The sequence below is a fragment of the Haliotis rufescens genome, unplaced genomic scaffold (genome assembly GCF_023055435.1).
Source record: "Haliotis rufescens isolate VD_foot unplaced genomic scaffold, xgHalRufe1.0.p SCAF_4, whole genome shotgun sequence".
NCBI lineage: Eukaryota > Metazoa > Mollusca > Gastropoda > Lepetellida > Haliotidae > Haliotis > Haliotis rufescens.
In genome coordinates, this window is record NW_025964112.1 from 23,505,302 (window position 1) to 23,524,659 (window position 19,358).

General features: G+C 43.0%; 2 protein-coding genes across 2 annotated transcripts in view; one reads left to right on the plus strand and one right to left on the minus strand.

Moving 5' to 3' along the window:
• Nucleotides 1-19,358, plus strand: part of LOC124132190 (dihydrofolate reductase-like) — a 53,183-nt gene that overhangs the window by 283 nt on the left and 33,542 nt on the right. The gene's annotated exons all lie outside the window — the stretch shown is intronic.
• On the minus strand, nt 2,703-17,821 carry LOC124132191 (serine/threonine-protein phosphatase 6 regulatory ankyrin repeat subunit C-like). Its single transcript, XM_046495967.2, has 5 exons — nt 17,727-17,821; nt 5,362-5,685; nt 4,877-4,978; nt 4,339-4,545; nt 2,703-3,951 (listed from the first exon to the last, which is right to left on the minus strand). Exons 2-5 carry the CDS (start codon nt 5,672-5,674, stop codon nt 3,692-3,694), a joined length of 882 nt encoding a protein of 293 aa, XP_046351923.1. The 5' UTR covers nt 5,675-5,685; nt 17,727-17,821; the 3' UTR covers nt 2,703-3,691.

Sequence of the window (19,358 nt, forward strand, 5' to 3'; positions counted from 1 at the left end):
TGGGTGGGTGTTTACATGACGTCACCCGTTTACGCATTAGCCAATGAAATGTATGTGTTATCATGACGTCATATTGACCTGTCAAATCACTTGTATAAGCTCCGCCCACTAGAGTGCAGTAGTTACTACCGCAGATGGGGCTTTAACTATCTCTTCATTTGATCTCCGCACAGTAATTGGAACATGTCACATAGCAGCGGTAATGTGACCTTCTGTTCATATGGTGGGTTATTTCTCACGAGCTACCACCAGAATTACGTCTACATTACGACCCATAATGCTATCACAGCCGGATCCAGGGGTCGGGATACTAAACGGTGCGCCTCGCCCTTCCGCCGTATTGTCACACACATACGTGAACTGCGCTCTCGACCAAGTCACTTCGTGACATGTGTGTCATGTACGCCCCGAATTTCACGATCCAGGATCCGCCTCTGGCTGCGTCTACATTCCTGCTGCCACACGGAGCGTCTGCCCACATAATATGTTGTAAAACATGTTCATACTCTTTATACGAGTTGTTTATATTATGATATCTACACACTGAAGATGGATTCAAAATCTCCCGAAAGCAATTTGTGTGTAGTGGTCGTTTTAGTTGAAATCAAACTACCAAATGAGTAGGTTATACAGTCGTAATGTGTTCACACTTAGTAGGCCCGTTCTCGCATAAAACCTCGAGGTGTATAAGCTGTTACAATGTTTAACAAAGTCCGTTCTCCTGGCTCGGGATACCAAATGTGTAATGGTAGCACTGCAATGAAACCCTTCTCTTATAAACTGGTCCCTTGTAAACCAATGTAACCCTAGTACCTTTAAAGCGCAACAGATTGTGTCACCTTTTAATCCCATAAGTATTGCTTGACAACTTAATTGTACCCCAACTTCCTGGCCATATAAGTCTAGTTTCCACCCTTGCCGAACAAGGCTTGCATTTCGGACTTACATTTTGGCTGGACTAACGACTCTATGCATAGTTCAATCAAAATCGCGCAACGAACTAGACATCCGGTTCGTAAACAACATAGATTTCAACGTGCAGATTTCTGTCGACTGAAGGATTTGCAAAGCATGTGTACCGCCAACTGGGCGTCGACAGATATTTTGCAAATCTTTTCATGTTTTAATCAAGGTGCTCAAGTGATTTGATGCTGAGGTAAGGCCCGTTTAATTGCAATATAGATCGTGACTATCGATCAGATGATCTTAACTAAGCGCCGACATTTTGTTTGAAGCAATTGCAAGTTATGGAAGAGGTGGACTCTGATTGGTCAATGGGGGGGGGGGGGGGGGGAGGAGACATAGAAGGGACATAACTCGTAATAGCCACTGGTGGCGCTACGATCGAGCTCAGAAATTCCAACGTTAAATTGTTAGTTAACTCCCTTGCCTCTGGAAGATGATTGTACCCTATCGGCATATACATTCAAGCATTTGCAGAAATTTATCACTCTGTTTTCTGCTTATGAAGCTCGAGGGTTTCCGTGAATCTTTATAACAATTCAACATAATGGTATTTTAAAATTTATGTTATGTCATTAATATTAAACAGTTAATAGTGATGTAACATGTTAAAATGGTAGTGTAGACCCTCGAAGATCCGGGTAAGAATAGATCTTCAGCAACCCATGCTTGTCGTGAGAGGCAACTAACGGGATCAGGTGGTCAGTCTCGCTGACTTGGTTGATGGATATCATCATATCCCAAGCGCGTGGGCCGATGCTCATGATGTCAATCACTGGAATGTCTGGTCCAGATTCGATTATTTATAGACCGCCATCATATAGCTGGAATATTGGTGAGTGCGGCGTTAAACAACAAACTCAAGAACAAACAAACATGGTAGTGTAAAAGCTGTCCTGGCATCGCTTAGTTATCGCTACATCGGAGCCGTCCCCTACTGATTTACCACTGATGCTCGTTAAATATACTCAAATTCAGTTCTGGATAGGTCGGGTTTTGTAGGGCCTTTTACTTAAAACAAAAGACTTTGCCAAAGACGTGTTTATAACCACATAGTGCAAGTATACCATACGTGATCCCTTGCTTTAAAACATTTCGAGTAAACATGTTAATTTTGAACTTGTCATCTTCCACGGGTCATGGGGTAACAGTGTCATCATCAATAGTGTTCGTGAAGTCGTCACGGAAGGCCATTACCATCAGATCACACTCAGTCATTTGAGAACAACCATGTTCCCGACTTTGTAATGTACACTATTCATTGAGCTTCTCTCATCGTACCTATGTACCTATTGTGGTGGGTTCGGGTAAAATCACACATACACAATGGCAGCTTGATAGTGTTACTTGAAAGTGGGTAAACAGGTGTATAAACGGCCCTTCATTCCTCTTGTTCAGCTATCCGAAGCATCGGGGTACTCGAATTCTTATAATGAAAGCCATCCATGGGGGTCCGGGTTAGAATTGGTCTTCAGCAATCCATGCGTGTTGTGAGAGGCACATCTGCACTTATTCGCAGCATACGTAATTAAAATTTAAGATGTCGTTTGTCTTTCAACAAAATCTTTTACGCCCAATAACAAAGGAATCTGTTTGGACAAATATTTAAATTATTCTCTGGCGCTGACGTTTCATATTTTGATTATGAAACAGTGTTTGTCGATATCATTAAGTCAGTGCTGGGACGTCTGAACTGGGTTCACATTTACTGGAAATAGTCTTGCAAACAAACACACATCTGGAAATATGTGGCAAACATTCAGCCATTACTTTTTTTGTTGACCTTTTATTAAGAGAATACCATGTACAACATGATGTCTAAACATATAACCTCAATACTCGGTACGCCCCAATACCCAAGCAATCGCGATACATATTGCACATTGTCAACTCTGCCTTGCTGGACAAAGATGAACACTGACACATTGTTCTCGTCAGCTGCATCCCGGATACTATAGTGTTATTGTGGAAGCAATAGATGCATCATTCTTTCATTTTAGTTCAAGCCAGTACAAGGCAATCATTGTTGTGACATTTGTCCATGCTTGGAGGAGTACACAAAACTGTAGACAAGCGTGTAATCAGGCGTCTCGTCTCGTCAGGACAGTATCTCTACTGTGTCGATCGGATCCTCGTTTCAACCCCCAAAACGTGTATGTATGAATGACATGTGTGTCTCCAACTCAAGATGGCCCTTACATTACATTACTGAAGGCATACAATAGTCAGGCAACCACGATACTGTCTCGTTTCAACAATCTTCTAAAGTCCTTTCTTGATCGTTCAAATCGTCTTCTTCTCTCATGCGATACTGTTCCCCGGGATTATGACCGGGGATGAAGGGGGGAGTGTTAGCCATGCATGCAGTTAAAGAGTTGGCTCTCGCGCTGAAGACCCGGGTCTGATCACCAACATGGGTACAACGAATGAAAACTATTCTGGGTGCCCCGATAAAGCTGGAATTTTGCTCAAACTCTTTCATTCATTTGGCAAATGCGTGCCTACCACTTTCATTCAGTCAGTACAACCAAATGGTTTGAAATGTTTAGAAACTTGGTCATTCACATCATTCAAATGAGGGAATGGTCATTTGAGGGAGAGTTGGCTGTCTCTTCTACCAGTAGTCAGTTGCTGTGATCGTCTTCTATGACTAGTGTCCGCTGCTGGACTCTCTAGTCCATCTCTTGTTGTCAGGTAGAAAACACCCCGTCCAGGCTACGTCTGTCGGTCACACCACAGGCCGGAGAGTGTTCCTGGTAGCAGCTCGTGCCGGCTTTGGCGACGTTGTGTGGCTGGTAGAACCAAGGACCACGGTGTACGGAATGCGCCAGGGGTCGTTATTGTACTTCAGTGGCACTACCAAATCTCCTGTATTCCGAGAAACACCAGCAGACTTCAAGAAGCGATGGTACGCATCATCAAGTTTGTAGAACTTTGAACTTTTTTCTTCCTTTTCGAGCCAAACGGAATCTTTCTTGAAGTCATATCCTGTCGGCAATCAACATAAATGTTGAGATGGCTTTCAATTGTTTATGTTACATTCTTAAGCATCTTTGAATATTATGTAAGTGATATAATATAGAATATGTCAATATCAAAACACTTTGGAGGCCGCTTATTGATCATTTAAAGAATGTGAGCACTAATTATTTAACCATCGTTTGAACTTAGTATAGCAACTGGAGAAGAAGTCATATCATTTGGATATATATATTGTTAGATCACAGCTACACTGTCAATAATATACATGTATGTAACTAATTGATAGTGGTAATGTTGATGCTAATAGTGATAGCTTTGGTGTTTGGTGCACTGTTGATGCTTACAGTGTAACCACCGAGCCATCAATCACTCTTTACGTATAATAATGCTCACCTGAGCTCTCCAGCAGCAGTAAACACTCAGTTGAGTGAAAGAACTGCGAGTGAATTGCTTCATACAGGGCACTGTGACCTCCATTGTCCATGACGTTAACGTCACACTTGTTCTTCATCAGGTATATCGCCGTCTTCTCGCTGCCTTCGTCAAGGGCGTAGAACAGGGCTGTTTTCCCTCTTGCGTCTCTCGCATCGATGCTGGCGCCTGTGTTAAGAGGACATGTTTGGAGGTTACAAACCGTGATTACCACACAAGCAAGATACATAACCAGCTCAGCTAAGACCTGCGTATACACCATGACCACGACATTGTTTTCAACGTGGATAAAAAGTAACTGAACAGAACTGTCTGTGACACAAAACGATACACTTGTAAGAATATACTACAGGGCAAAGGGGGGATAAACAACCATATTGGGTGGTGGCTAAACAAGAAATGGTTTTGGTCCTTAAGTTGACTTAAGTTTACAGTGTTTTGCGTGTGCGCGCGCGTGAGTGTGCGTGTGTGTCTCTCTGTGTGTGTGTGTACCACTCACCTTTGAGGTGAAGACATTTCATGATGTCCAGGTAGTCAAAGAAGGCCGCTTTCATCAAAGGCGTCTGTCCATCCCGGTTCTCAGCATCCAGTTTACATTTACCTGTGGAAGGGTGGCATTTCTTAGAATTACAAAACAACTACAATTTCCTCACTAAAACAAGTCTAGTGCTGATGTGTGGAGGGAGTTTGTCCATACATATAGGGAGGGAGTGAGTGAGTGGGTTGGGAGTGTGTTAGCTCTCTGTTTGATGGTTATCACAGGTGGAAGACATTTACCACTTCGAGGAGATACACGATGATGTCACGTAAAAATCATGACTGTATCACATGCATGTACGTGACAAATAGTGTTACACTATCAGAATACATATTTAGACACACCGTTAGAAAGTGAGAAACAGATGAGTGAAAGTGGGGGAATGATCGTTTAAAGAATAAAAAAACACAATTTCTGTTACAAATGTATATTGAAAGAACCCGCACCTGATTTTAGCAGTAATTGAACCATGGGTAAACTCGACTTCTCCGTTGCTTCATGTAAGGGTGTATCGCCATCATTGTTGGCAATATTTGGGTCACAGCCCAAGGCTAGCAACATCCGGGCTATCTCAACACGAGAGAAACATGTGGCGACAAATAAAGCCGTCCGGCCGCTCATGTCCTTTGCGCAGATGTCAGTGGAACTGTTGGCCAGTGCCTTCCTGATAGCCTCGATGTCGTTCTTGTAGGCATAATGGTGTAGTGGCAGCACTCTGGAGTTCTGTCTCGGGTTTGTTGATTTCTTTGTAGACGCCATCACAGCACAAGCTGAATAAAACAAGAATGTACGTGCTTTGTGTCATGTTACGAGTACCGAGGAACATTTGAGGGACATATCTACAATTATTTGTATCTTTGGTATTTTCATTTACAACATTAACCTATTACACTGTACTTGCCGCCACGCCACGTCACGCCACGCCACGTCACTCAACGCATCTACTATCAAGCTGTATTCACACGTCAGGGGAGACATGTTACAAAATGACACAGACTACATCTAACTCCAGCCCAAAGTTCATTTTTCATCTTAGAGAGTTAACTGGCAATAAAAGTCCAGTTTCCACCCTTGCCGAACTAGGCTGGTATTATGGAGTTACATTTTGGCTGGACTAACGAGTCTATGCTTAGTCTAATCAAAATCGCGCAACGAATTCGAAATCCGGTTCGTGAACTGTCGTGCAGACTGTATTTTCATGTTTTAATCAAGGTGTTCACGTGATTTGATGCATTTCGCGATGTAAGACCCGTTTTCTTACAATATATATCTTATCATTATCGATCAGATCTGACTGGGCGCCGCCATTTTGTTTTAAGCAAATGCGAGTGATACGAGAGGTGGAATCTGATTGGCCCATAGGAGAGGCATAGAAGGGACATAACTGGTGAAAGCCTCTGGTGGCGCTATGATCGAGCCCAGTGATTCCAGCCCAGTTCGGCAAGGGTCGAAACTGGACTTTTAAAGTCAGTCATCTCCCTTGCCTCGGGAAGGTGTCCACGGCGAGCCCGCCTCGTAACTACTTTATCTTAAACTACCTTGCTGAATTTGAAACCGTCCTACCATAACTATCTTATATCTTGTGACTGTGACAAAGGCAGTGTAGATGGTCGTGCTTCTTTAATTTGTTGGTGAAAGCCGAAATCTAAACGTCTTTAATACCCGCATCACTTCGGGCATCCTCTCAGATCAAGATGACACGCCCTGATATGAGTGGAAAACTTTAACCACTCTAACGCTTTAACCACTAGGCTACCCGACCGCCCGGGAGGTAAACTAATTATCGACTGTATACGGAATATTGAAATAACAATAAAACAAATCAGAGTGAAGGTACATTTACACTGTGTGCTTCAATTCGCATCGTGTCCCTTTTTTGTCAGTTTATGATAGAATTTGGAGGTCTGAATTTGCAAGGTACATTTGCTTTTTCACAATAATAGCGTGGTGTCGCGTTACAAGGAACACGCTGACTTGAATGACATATGGCGTTGCGCGTGGGTGTATTCATTTCTCACCAACTACGTGACAGCGCAAATATCCGAAGATATTGTATTACGAATACAAAATAATGTATATATTCTGATTCACTATCTTGTCCACATGCTAATTTATCTAAAATTTCCACATTCAATGACATCCACGTACGAATACGTATGTTGTCACGGTTCTGAAAGAAGGCACATTGCAAGAATCAATCCACAACGATATCACGTTGCCAAGCTACAGCATCAGTAATTAATTTACAACTCGGTGCAGTGCGGCTCCGCCCGGCTGGTGTCACCTTGATGACGTGTAAGAGACGGCTTTTTGCAATAGATCTGATTCATCTGCATCTAACACAACATTATGTCGGCACTTTTATATCTTGATAAGCAACAGTTTGTGAACCACAGTAGTGACTGCATGTGCCACAGTCAGGAAAGTATTCGAACCTAACCAAGTCGGTAGCGGAGATGGGTTGATATTCCACAATGAAGGTCAGCAATATGCTGGGGCAATGATACTGCCACGAAGTTCAAATTCAGGAATTCATGAAATTCATGAAAATTCAAATTACTAAAATGCAACATTTATTTAACCTAGCATCAAATAATCATGGTAAAGTATATTTGTAATACACCTTCAAAGCATTCTCTTTCGGTCAGGACTACTTTTGATTTTAGAATCTCATAAATTATTATCAAAGTATACGCAAGCTAAGAAGTGTCTGCCTGTGTGAGAAGCTTTCATAATCATACTTTAATTGGCCTTATTATATAAACATCCCACAATGACAGTCACAGTAGCAGGGCTGACCACCTCGGATGCACCCTTGATGTGATATCTCCTGCGTTACTCGGGGGTGTCGTGACAATGTCCCAGTGAATCGCAAGCCCTCCTCTGGGAACAATTGTCGAGATATATGATAGACGCTTCTAGCGGGATCGTGAGTAATAGTGGACCAGATAGTCGTCCTCCTTCTATACGATGTCTAGAAGTTTACACGGTAAGGCCGGTGAGTTATTTCGTTCAAAAGCAATTAATGACCATTATCAGGCAGAATCTTGGATTCGAACACGTGATCATCGGATCCTGGCATGACTAAGAGACACAACTCTGCACTGCGATATGACACCTAGCTTAGACGAGCCGGTCGTGGTCCTAAGATGAATGGTGAGGAACGGTAGATGACAGTCAGTCATTTTGAGATTTATGAAATATTTTGTCATATACTAGCAAGTTATGTGTTGGGTGATTGATGATGCTGACTGAGAAATGACAATATATTCAAATCGCCAAGGCCTTAGGAGTATTCCTATTTGTATCTATGTCACAATAAAAACATGATGAAAGTTTCACATTTATGAACCTACTCCCACAATCGTTGTAAAACTTATAGTGATGACAAAAGGTGTTCACGACTATTTGATACAGTCATCCATCAATTGCCGGGCTTGCCCGAGGGTCAGACAGATGTTGTGACACATTATTAGGTTACGAAAAATAACATGATCCCAGGAAATGCTTGTCAAAATATACTGGGCGGCAAAAGAAAGTATAGGTCGAGTTCCATGATCGATAAAAAAATAACAAGAAGAGGTTTTGTTGTGAATTAAAATATAATTTAGGGAGGGGTAACAAATGATTGATCAACCACAGTTTGAATGAAATTGTGCAATCACAGGTAATGTAAGCTCAAGGTAAACAATGGTGGGGTAAGAAATTCTATTTTCAAAGGTTGTCTGAAATGTCACCAAAAAATTGTCAGACACAGTTGCCTTCAATAGCGTGTATGACCTCCAGCTGCTTAAATGCATGCTGTGATATGCCGCCTCATCGATGACGTCAATCTTCTGATGTCGTGGACTGGAATCCGTTGCCACTGCTGCAATTCTTGTCTGTTGACGGGAGGCTGATGGCGTGTTCTAATCTGTCTGTCAAGATGGTCCCACAGATGTTCAATAGGATTCATATCGGGTGAGTGGGCAGGCCAGGGCAAAACGTCAACATTCTGCTGGTTTAAAAAGTTCCGAGTCAGTCTTGCAGTATGGGGCCTGGCATTGTCGTGTTGAAACAATGTCCCCTGCTGTTAGTTTTGTAAGAACGGAAGCACAACTGGCTGCAACATTTGGTCTCTATACTGCACTGCGTTCTGGTTTCCCTGTATAATCAACAAATCAGTCTTCTGATCTCCACAAATACCGCCCCACACCATTACACCTCCCCCGCCGAATGAATGGACCTCTCGAATACACGCCGGAGCCAAACGTTCCCCTCTGCGTCGATAAAACTCGTTCTCTGCCGTCATTTCGAAACAAGTTAAACCGACTTTCATCAGTAAACAGCACTCGACGCCAATTTCTCACTTACCAGCGTCGAACCTGCCTCGCCCATCGCAGTCTCAGGCGTCGATGTTGAACAGTTAGTACCATTCCTCGGAAAGGACGATACGCTCGGATTCCAGCAGCACGAAGTCACCGTAGTACTGTTCGTTGGCTAATGGGATGTCCCAACGCTGTTGCTGCCGTCGCCGTCGCCGTTACGAATCTGTTTCGCAGGTGAATGAGCCGTTTCTGACCGTCTTCCAGTGGTGTTGTCACTCGGGGTCGTCCGGTTCTAGGCCTGTCCTGTGTCCTCCCTGTCTGCCTGTACCGTTGAATCAGCCTGGCTTCTGTCAATGGTGTGCAACCAAACCTTCTGGCACTTTGGACCTGTGTTGCCCCCATTTCGGCCATACCGATGGCTCTCTCTCTCTGCTCCTGTGAAAGTAGTGGCATTTCTTTTGTGTTCTTTCATCACGTGTGGTTATACCCTGCAGACGAACGCATTTATACAGCTAACATGCACGTGCAGTTTATGCCATAGGCTGGAAACCTGTTTCACAGTTTTTTTGTCATCGAACGAGCGCCGTCAAAGGTGGCGCGTTCGGGTGAGGTGTTGTTTGGTACCTATTCCTTGGCAGTCATATTCCCAATACACACTTTCCACTAGTTATTGCTGTTTTTAGGAAAATTATAAAATTGCCAACCTATACTTTCTTTTGCCGCTTAGTATATAACTGTCAGCCTCCAAAATACATTATTGCATGAGGGGGCACGGGTGGCCCAGTCGTCTAAGGCGCCGCGATTCGCTGTGCAGAGAAACCTATGATTATGGGTTCGAATCCCGGTTCGCCCCGATTATGTTTCTAGGTTTGTCAGCACCATACCCGTGCTCGTGGGTTTCACCGAAGTGGTAAACGTCTGAGACCTGCATCACTTCGGGCTTTCCTCCCACATTAAGCTGACACGCCGTGATATAACTGGAATACTGTTAAAAGCGGCGTTAAACCCAACTCACTCACTCACTCACTCATTATTGCATGATGGTGCTTTTAAAGTCTTTTTAGGCTTATAGTTTGTAGATGTAGCTGAACATATAGCTGGTCTTGATACAAAATCCCAGCCGCCCCAGTCTCAACGGTGTAACAGAAATATGATCATCTTTAGAAACTCACTTCTTAAAAGTACCTTGCCAGAATATAGGACATGGCGACGCTCAATTGGGCTTTAATGTGAACACGTGAATCATGTAGAGGACATATTTGCCAGTAACCATAGAAACAACAGCCAAACTGCGTTCAATAACCCGGGAGGAAGATGTGTATCTCCAAGCACAGACTTTACGACTTGACAGATGCTTTAAGGTCTGCTTTTAAAATGTAGCCACGTGTATGTACCCCCACTGCATCCACTCAGCCTCGAGGCGAGATTAACCTTCCGGTCGCCTCGTGTGAGACTATGACACTAAGAATTGTCTTAAACCCAACTTGTCATGCACTGATAATATTCACAAAGGTAGTAGGACTCTCGCCTCAAGACACAAAGGTATGCTGAACATACTGAGACCATATACTGATATGTTATACCGGCGAGTATATGGTCTCTGTGAAGAGTCGCCATGTATGTGACTGATATGTATACACCGGTCAGTATATGGTCTCTGTGAAGAGTTGCCATGTATGTGACTGATATGTATACACCGGCGGGTATATGGTCTCTGTGAAGAGTCGCCATGTATGTGACTGATATGTACACACCGGTCGGTATATGGTCTCTGTGAAGAGTCGCCATGTATGTGACTGATATGTATACACCGGTCGGTATATGGTCTCTGTGAAGAGTCGCCATATATGTGACTGATATGTATACACCGGTCAGTATATGGTCTCTGTGAAGAGTCGCCATATATGTGACTGATATGTATACACCGGTCGGTATATGGTCTCTGTGAAGAGTCGCCATATATGTGACTGATATGTATACACCGGTCAGTATATGGTCTCTGTGAAGAGTCGCCATATATGTGACTGATATGTTTACACCGGTCGGTATATGGTCTCTGTGAAGAGTCGCCATGTATGTGACTGATATGTATACACCGGTCGGTATATGGTCTCTGTGAAGAGTCGCCATGTATGTGACTGATATGTATACACCGGTCGGTATATGGTCCCTGTGAAGAGTCGCCATATATGTGACTGATATGTATACACCGGCGGGTATATGGTCTCTGTGAAGAGTCGCCATGTATGTGACTGATATGTATACACCGGTCGGTATATGGTCTCTGTGAAGAGTCGCCATGTATGTGACTGTTATGTATACACCGGCGGGTATATGGTCTCTGTGAAGAGTCGCCATATATGTGACTGATATGTATACACCGGTCGGTATATGGTCTCTGTGAAGAGTCGCCATGTATGTGACTGATATGTATACACCGGTCGGTATATGGTCTCTGTGAAGAGTCGCCATGTATGTGACTGATATGTATACACCGGTCGGTATATGGTCTCTGTGAAGAGTCGCCATGTATGTGACTGATATGTATACACCGGCGGGTATATGGTCTCTGTGAAGAGTCGCCATGTTTGTGACTGATATGTATACACCGGTCGGTATATGGTCTCTGTGAAGAGTCGCCATGTATGTGACTGATATGTATACACCGGCGGGTATATGGTCTCCGTGAAGAGTCGCCATGTATGTGACTGATATGTATACACCGGTCGGTATATGGTCCCTGTGAAGAGTCGCCATGTTTGTGACTGATATGTATACACCGGCGGGTATATGGTCTCTGTGAAGAGTCGCCATGTATGTGATTGATATGTATACACCGGTCGGTATATGGTCTCTGTGAAGAGTCGCCATGTTTGTGACTGATATGTATACACCGGCGGGTATATGGTCTCTGTGAAGAGTCGCCATATATGTGACTGATATGTATACACCGGTCGGTATATGGTCCCTGTGAAGAGTCGCCATGTTTGTGACTGATATGTAAACACCGGTCGGTATATGGTCTCTGTGAAGAGTCGCCATATATGTGACTGATATGTAAACACCGGTCGGTATATGGTCTCTGTGAAGAGTCGCCATGTATGTGACTGATATGTATACACCGGTCGGTATATGGTCTCTGTGAAGAGTCGCCATGTATGTGACTGATATGTATACACCGGTTGGTATATGGTCTCTGTGAAGAGTCGCCATATATGTGACTGATATGTATACACCGGCGGGTATATGGTCTCTGTGAAGAGTCGCCATGTATGTGACTGATATGTATACACCGGTCGGTATATGGTCTCTGTGAAGAGTCGCCATGTATGTGACTGATATGTATACACCGGCGGGTATATGGTCTCTGTGAAGAGTCGCCATATATGTGACTGATATGTATACACCGGTCGGTATATGGTCTCTGTGAAGAGTCGCCATGTATGTGACTGATATGTATACACCGGCGGGTATATGGTCTCTGTGAAGAGTCGCCATGTATGTGACTGATATGTATACACCGGTCGGTATATGGTCTCTGTGAAGAGTCGCCATGTATGTGACTGATATGTATACACCGGCGGGTATATGGTCTCTGTGAAGAGTCGCCATGTTTGTGACTGATATGTATACACCGGTCGGTATATGGTCTCTGTGAAGAGTCGCCATGTATGTGACTGATATGTATACACCGGCGGGTATATGGTCTCCGTGAAGAGTCGCCATGTATCTGACTGATATGTATACACCGGTCGGTATATGGTCCCTGTGAAGAGTCGCCATGTTTGTGACTGATATGTATACACCGGTCGGTATATGGTCTCTGTGAAGACTAGCCATGTATGTGATTGATATGTATACACCGGTCGGTATATGGTCTCTGTGAAGAGTTGCCATGTTTGTGACTGATATGTATGCACCGGCGGGTATATGGTCTCTGTGAAGAGTCGCCATATATGTGACTGATATGTATACACAGGTCGGTATATGGTCCCTGTGAAGAGTCGCCATATTTGTGACTGATATGTAAACACCGGTCGGTATATGGTCTCTGTGAAGAGTCGCCATGTATGTGACTGATATGTATACACCGGCGGGTATATGGTCTCCGTGAAGAGTCGCCATGTATGTGACTGATATGTATACACCGGTCAGTATATGGTCTCTGTGAAGAGTCGCCATGTATGTGACTGATATGTATACACCGGTCGGTATATGGTCGCCATGTATGTGACTGATATGTATACACCGGTCGGTATATGGTCTCTGTGAAGAGTCGCCATGTATGTGACTGATATGTATACACCGGTCGGTATATGGTCTCTGTGAAGAGTCGCCATGTATGTGACTGATATGTAAACACCGGTCGGTATATGGTCTCTGTGAAGAGTCGCCATGTTTGTGACTGATATGTATACACCGGTCGGTATATGGTCTCTGTGAAGAGTCGCCATGTTTGTGACTGATATGTAAACACCGGTCGGTATATGGTCTCTGTGAAGAGTCGCCATGTATGTGACTGATATGTATACACCGGCGGGTATATGGTCTCCGTGAAGAGTCGCCATGTATGTGACTGATATGTATACACCGGTCAGTATATGGTCTCTGTGAAGAGTCGCCATGTATGTGACTGATATGTATACACCGGTCAGTATATGGTCTCTGTGAAGAGTCGCCATGTATGTAACTGATATGTATACACCGGTCGGTATATGGTCTCTGTGAAAAGTCCCCATGTTTGTGACTGATATGTATACACCGGTCGGTATATGGTCTCTGTGAAGAGTCGCCATATATGTGACTGATATGTATACACCGGTCGGTATATGGTCTCTGTGAAGAGTCGCCATATATGTGACTGATATGTATACACCGGTCGGTATATGGTCTCTGTGAAGAGTCGCCATGTTTGTGACTGATATGTATACACCGGTCAGTATATGGTCTCTGTGAAGAGTCGCCATGTTTGTGACTGATATGTATACACCGGTCAGTATATGGTCTCTGTGAAGAGTCGCCATGTATGTGACTGATATGTTTACACCGGTCGGTATATGGTCTCCGTGAAGAGTCGCCATGTATGTGACTGATATGTTTACACCGGTCGGTATATGGTCTCTGTGAAGAGTCGCCATGTTTGTGACTGATATGTATACACCGGTCGGTATATGGTCTCTGTGAAGAGTCGCCATATATGTGACTGATATGTATACACCGGTCGGTATATGGTCTCCGTGAAGAGTCGCCATGTATGTGACTGATATGTATACACCGGTCGGTATATGGTCTCTGTGAAGAGTCACAATGTATGTGACTGATTTGTATACACCGGTCGGTATATGGTCTCTGTGAAGAGTCGCCATATATGTGACTGATATGTATACACCGGTCGGTATATGGTCTCTGTGAAGAGTCGCCATGTATGTGACTGATATGTTTACACCGGTCGGTATATGGTCTCTGTGAAGAGTCGCCATGTATGTGACTGATATGTTTACACCGGTCGGTATATGGTCTCTGTGAAGAGTCGCCATGTTTGTGACTGATATGTATACACCGGTCGGTATATGGTCTCTGTGAAGAGTCGCCATATATGTGACTGATATGTATACACCGGTCGGTATATGGTCTCTGTGAAGAGTCGCCATGTATGTGATTGATATGTTTACACCGGTCGGTATATGGTCTCTGTGAAGAGTCGCCATGTTTGTGACTGATATGTATACACCGGTCGGTATATGGTCTCTGTGAAGAGTCGCCATATATGTGACTGATATGTATACACCGGTCGCTATATGGTCTCCGTGAAGAGTCGCCATGTTTGTGACTGATATGTTTACACCGGTCGGTATATGGTCTCTGTGAAGAGTCGCCATGTATGTGACTGATATGTTTACACCGGTCGGTATGTGGTCTCTGTGAAGAGTCGCCATGTTTGTGACTGATATGTATACACCGGTCGGTATATGGTCTCTGTGAAGAGTCGCCATGTTTGTGACTGATATGTATACACCGGTCAGTATATGGTCTCTGTGAAGAGTCGCCATATATGTGACTGATATGTATACACCGGTCGGTATATGGTCTCTGTGAAGAGTCGCCATGTATGTGACTGATTTGTATACACCGGTCGGTATATGGTCTCTGTGAAGAGTCGCCATGTATGTGACTGATATGTATACACCGGTCGGTATATGGTCTCTGTGAAGAGTCGCCATATATGTGACTGATATGTATACACCGGTCGGTATATGGTCTCTGTGAAGAGTCGCCATGTTTGTGACTGATATGTATACACCGGTCAGTATATGGTCTCTGTGAAGAGTCGCAATGTATGTGACTGATATGTATACACCGGTCGGTATATGGTCTCTGTGAAGAGTCGCCATGTTTGTGACGGAGGGAAGATGTAAACAACCATTTCTCTTGTTAACTTGAAACGGTCGTACACCTCATGCGTAATTCATGTGGAGGTTGTTAAACTATGCGGTGATGAGGGCAGATGAAATGTATGACCATTCCTGCCACTTACAACATTATGTAATTGTTCATTTATGTATTGTCGAACTAACTTATCTTATTAATTTTCGTCGTTTTCCTCTTTGACATATACATGTGCACATGCACAAGATCTTCCACATTAAACCTCGATGTTCAATTGGGCATACAACGTCTTTACATATTCTCAATCAGAGAAAACGAAATATTTAGAATAATGTTGATATGTTTACAGTGCGGAATACATGATCACATCTCAACTTACTCTGTCAGTTTCATCAGCTTACCAGGCGTCATTAAAGTGAATTGAAATCTTATGTACAATTACTTACATGAATTCAGTTTTCTTTTTAAATATTTTATGATCTACCGCTACCTTTCCAGACTTAAACATGACTTGATAGGGTACTCAGGAGTTAATGAGATTTCAGTGGCATATGACTATTGTTATGTCTTTCACACGCATATATGAAATAATAAACACCCATGGATGTCGATATCTTTATCTTTGCATTTGAAGATTTTCAAATGGAAGCCGCCCGGTCAGATCGGTCGCTGACTCGTCCAAGCAATAATTAAACGTGCAACAAATATACAGGCACTAAGACGTTCAAGTACGTCTGTTCGACTGAAATCTATTACGCGCCATGATTTAAAAAAATGAATATGTCTTTTTCATGGGATCACCAAGACATCTGCACAGTTACAATGCTGACCAATCGGTGAAATTGAGGACAACAAAATTATGTTATATAATAAAATAATGAGATAATATACACGTACAGAGTGAGAAAGATGTGCAGAATGTTTAGGAGAATCATGGCAAGCAGATACATAATTAAACACAGTGCACACACTGTTCCCACAGTGTACCTCCATAGCATGGACATACATACAGCGAACATTGCCTAAACCGACATGTCAGTTGTGTTAAATACTGCACAAACGGACAAGTGGATGAGAAACAAATGCATATATTCACTTAGATATAGCCATGTTGTAAAGTGGTAAACCGCTAAGTCATGTATAATATAAATATTTATTTATGGATTGCCAACATTTGCTATTGTTATATTCACCATGATGATATCCCATAGTGCATGTACTATTACTTGTGTTAACATATCTGTATCAATAGATATAGCACGAGACTTAAATTTAGTCATAATTTGACATATAACTTGGCATGTATTGATGACATATTTGTTAACTCTGTGAAATGCTCTCTTCCCTGCATGGCCGAAACAATGTAAATGCAACGTTACGTTTAACTCACCCACTGACCTTGGATGAGCAGTCAGCGACTAACGTAACAACGCGTGAACGGTAAATGTGCTGATTTCAAATGCAATACTTGTGTTCGTATTTACTACTCGTGCAAAAATGTTTATTCAAATATCATAATGAGCTTCAGGGAGACATGATAAAGTTAACTATGAACATATGTTACCTAACATAACGTTGTAAATGTGACGCTGAATGTTTATATAGAATGGTATCATTACGTTTTTAAATATTATATTATATAGATTTAATATAAATAAAACTACTTAATTACTGTTTACATACCCATATACCTCATGTTGAATTAATTTTCCCTCATAATCCGTTATTTAACATACTACATGCGTTTATGTTTGTAAGTGTTACTGTAGCATGTGTAACAACAAGTACTCGTAAGGACCCGAGAAAACCCAGGGTAGAATAGGTCTTCAGCAACCCATAATTGCCGTAAAAGGCGACTTTGCTTGTCGTAAGGGGCGACTAACGGGATCGGGTGGTCAGGCTTGCTGACTTGGTTTAATGCATATCATCGATCCCAATTGCCTGGATTGATGCTCATGATATCAATTACTGGATTTTCTGGTCCAGGCTCGATTAATTTGCAGACCGCCGTCATATAGCTGGAATATTGCTGAGTGCGGCGGTAAACAACAAACAAACAAACAAACAAACAAACAAAGTAGTCGTAAGAGAAGAGAATTGTAACATGTCTTGCTTACCTGGTCGTGTGATCAGTTTCTCTGCGCCCACAACACGAAGAGTGGCCTCGCTTGTCCTCTGTTTGACTCACAATGATTGACTGCGGGTAAGACAGCCCGCGGCTTTGAAACGACATGGTCATACATGACTGATCAGAGAGCATTCGTGAGAATTCACACGTACCCCCATGGCTGGGAACAGCCACACTATGGGAGTGACACTGTTTGCGGCGTGTTTCATTTTAAGACAAATACATCAATGGAATCAGTATTACAATGAACTGTTAGAGATGGAAATGTGTGTTGTGGTGAGAGCTAGATATGTGCCAACATGTGTTGGGGTGAGATCTAGATATGTGCCAACATGTGTTGTGGTGAGAGCTGTATGTGTGGCAACATGTGTTGTGGCGGGAGCTATATATGTGACAACATGTGTTGTGGGGAGAGCTGTAACTATGTGCCAACATGTGTTGTGGTGAGAGCTAGATATTTGCCAACATGTGTTGTGGTGAGAGCTATATACGTGCCAAAATGTGTTGTGGTGAGAGCTAGATATGTGACAACATGTGTTGTGGTGAGAGCTAGATATGTGACAACATGTGTTGTGGTGAGAGCTAGATATGTGACAACATGTGTTGTGGTGAGAGCTAGATATGTGACAACATGTGTTGTGGTGAGAGCTAGATATGTACCAACATGTGTTGTGGTGAGAGTTATATACGTGCCAAAATGTGTTGTCATGAGAGCTATATATATGACAACATGTGTAGTGGTGAGAGCTATATATATGACAACATGTGTTGTGGTGAGAGCTATATATGTGACAACATGTGTTGTGGGAAGAGCTATATGTATGGCAACATGTGTTGTGGGAAGAGCTATATATGTGCCAACATGTGTTGTGGGAAGAGCTATATATGTGCCAACATGTGTTGTGGCGAGAGTTATCTATGTGCCAACATGTGTTGTAGGGGGAGCTATATATGTGGCAACATGTGTTGTGGTAAGAGCTTTATACGTACGAACATGTGTTGTGATGAGAGCTAGATATGTGGCAACATGTGTTGTGATGAGAGCTGGATATGTGCCAACATATGTTGTGGTGAGAGCTAGATATGTGACAACATGTGTTGTGATGAGAGCTAGATATGTGTGGCAACATGTGTTGTGGTGAGAGCTGTATGTGTGGCAACATGTGTTTAGGCGGGAGCTATATATGTGACATCATGTGATGTGGTGAGAGCTATACATGTGCCAACATGTATTGTGGCGGGAGCTATATATGTGAAATCATGTGTTGTGGTGAGATATATGTATGTGACAATATGTTTTGTGTTGAGAGCTATATACGTGCCAACATGTGTTATGCTGAGAGTTGTAACTATGTGGGGATATGTGTTGTGGGGAGAGCCATATATGTGACAACATGTGTTGTGGGGAGAGCTGTAACTATGTGCCAAAATGAGTTGTGGTGAGAGTTAGATGTGTGCCAACATGTGTTGTGGTGAGAGCTAGATATGTGCCAACATGTGTTGTGGTAAGAACTGTATGTGTGGCAACATGTGTTGTGAGCTATATATGTGACAATATGTGTTGTGGTGAGAGGTATATACGTGCCAACATGTGTTATGCTGAGAGTTGTAACTATGTGGG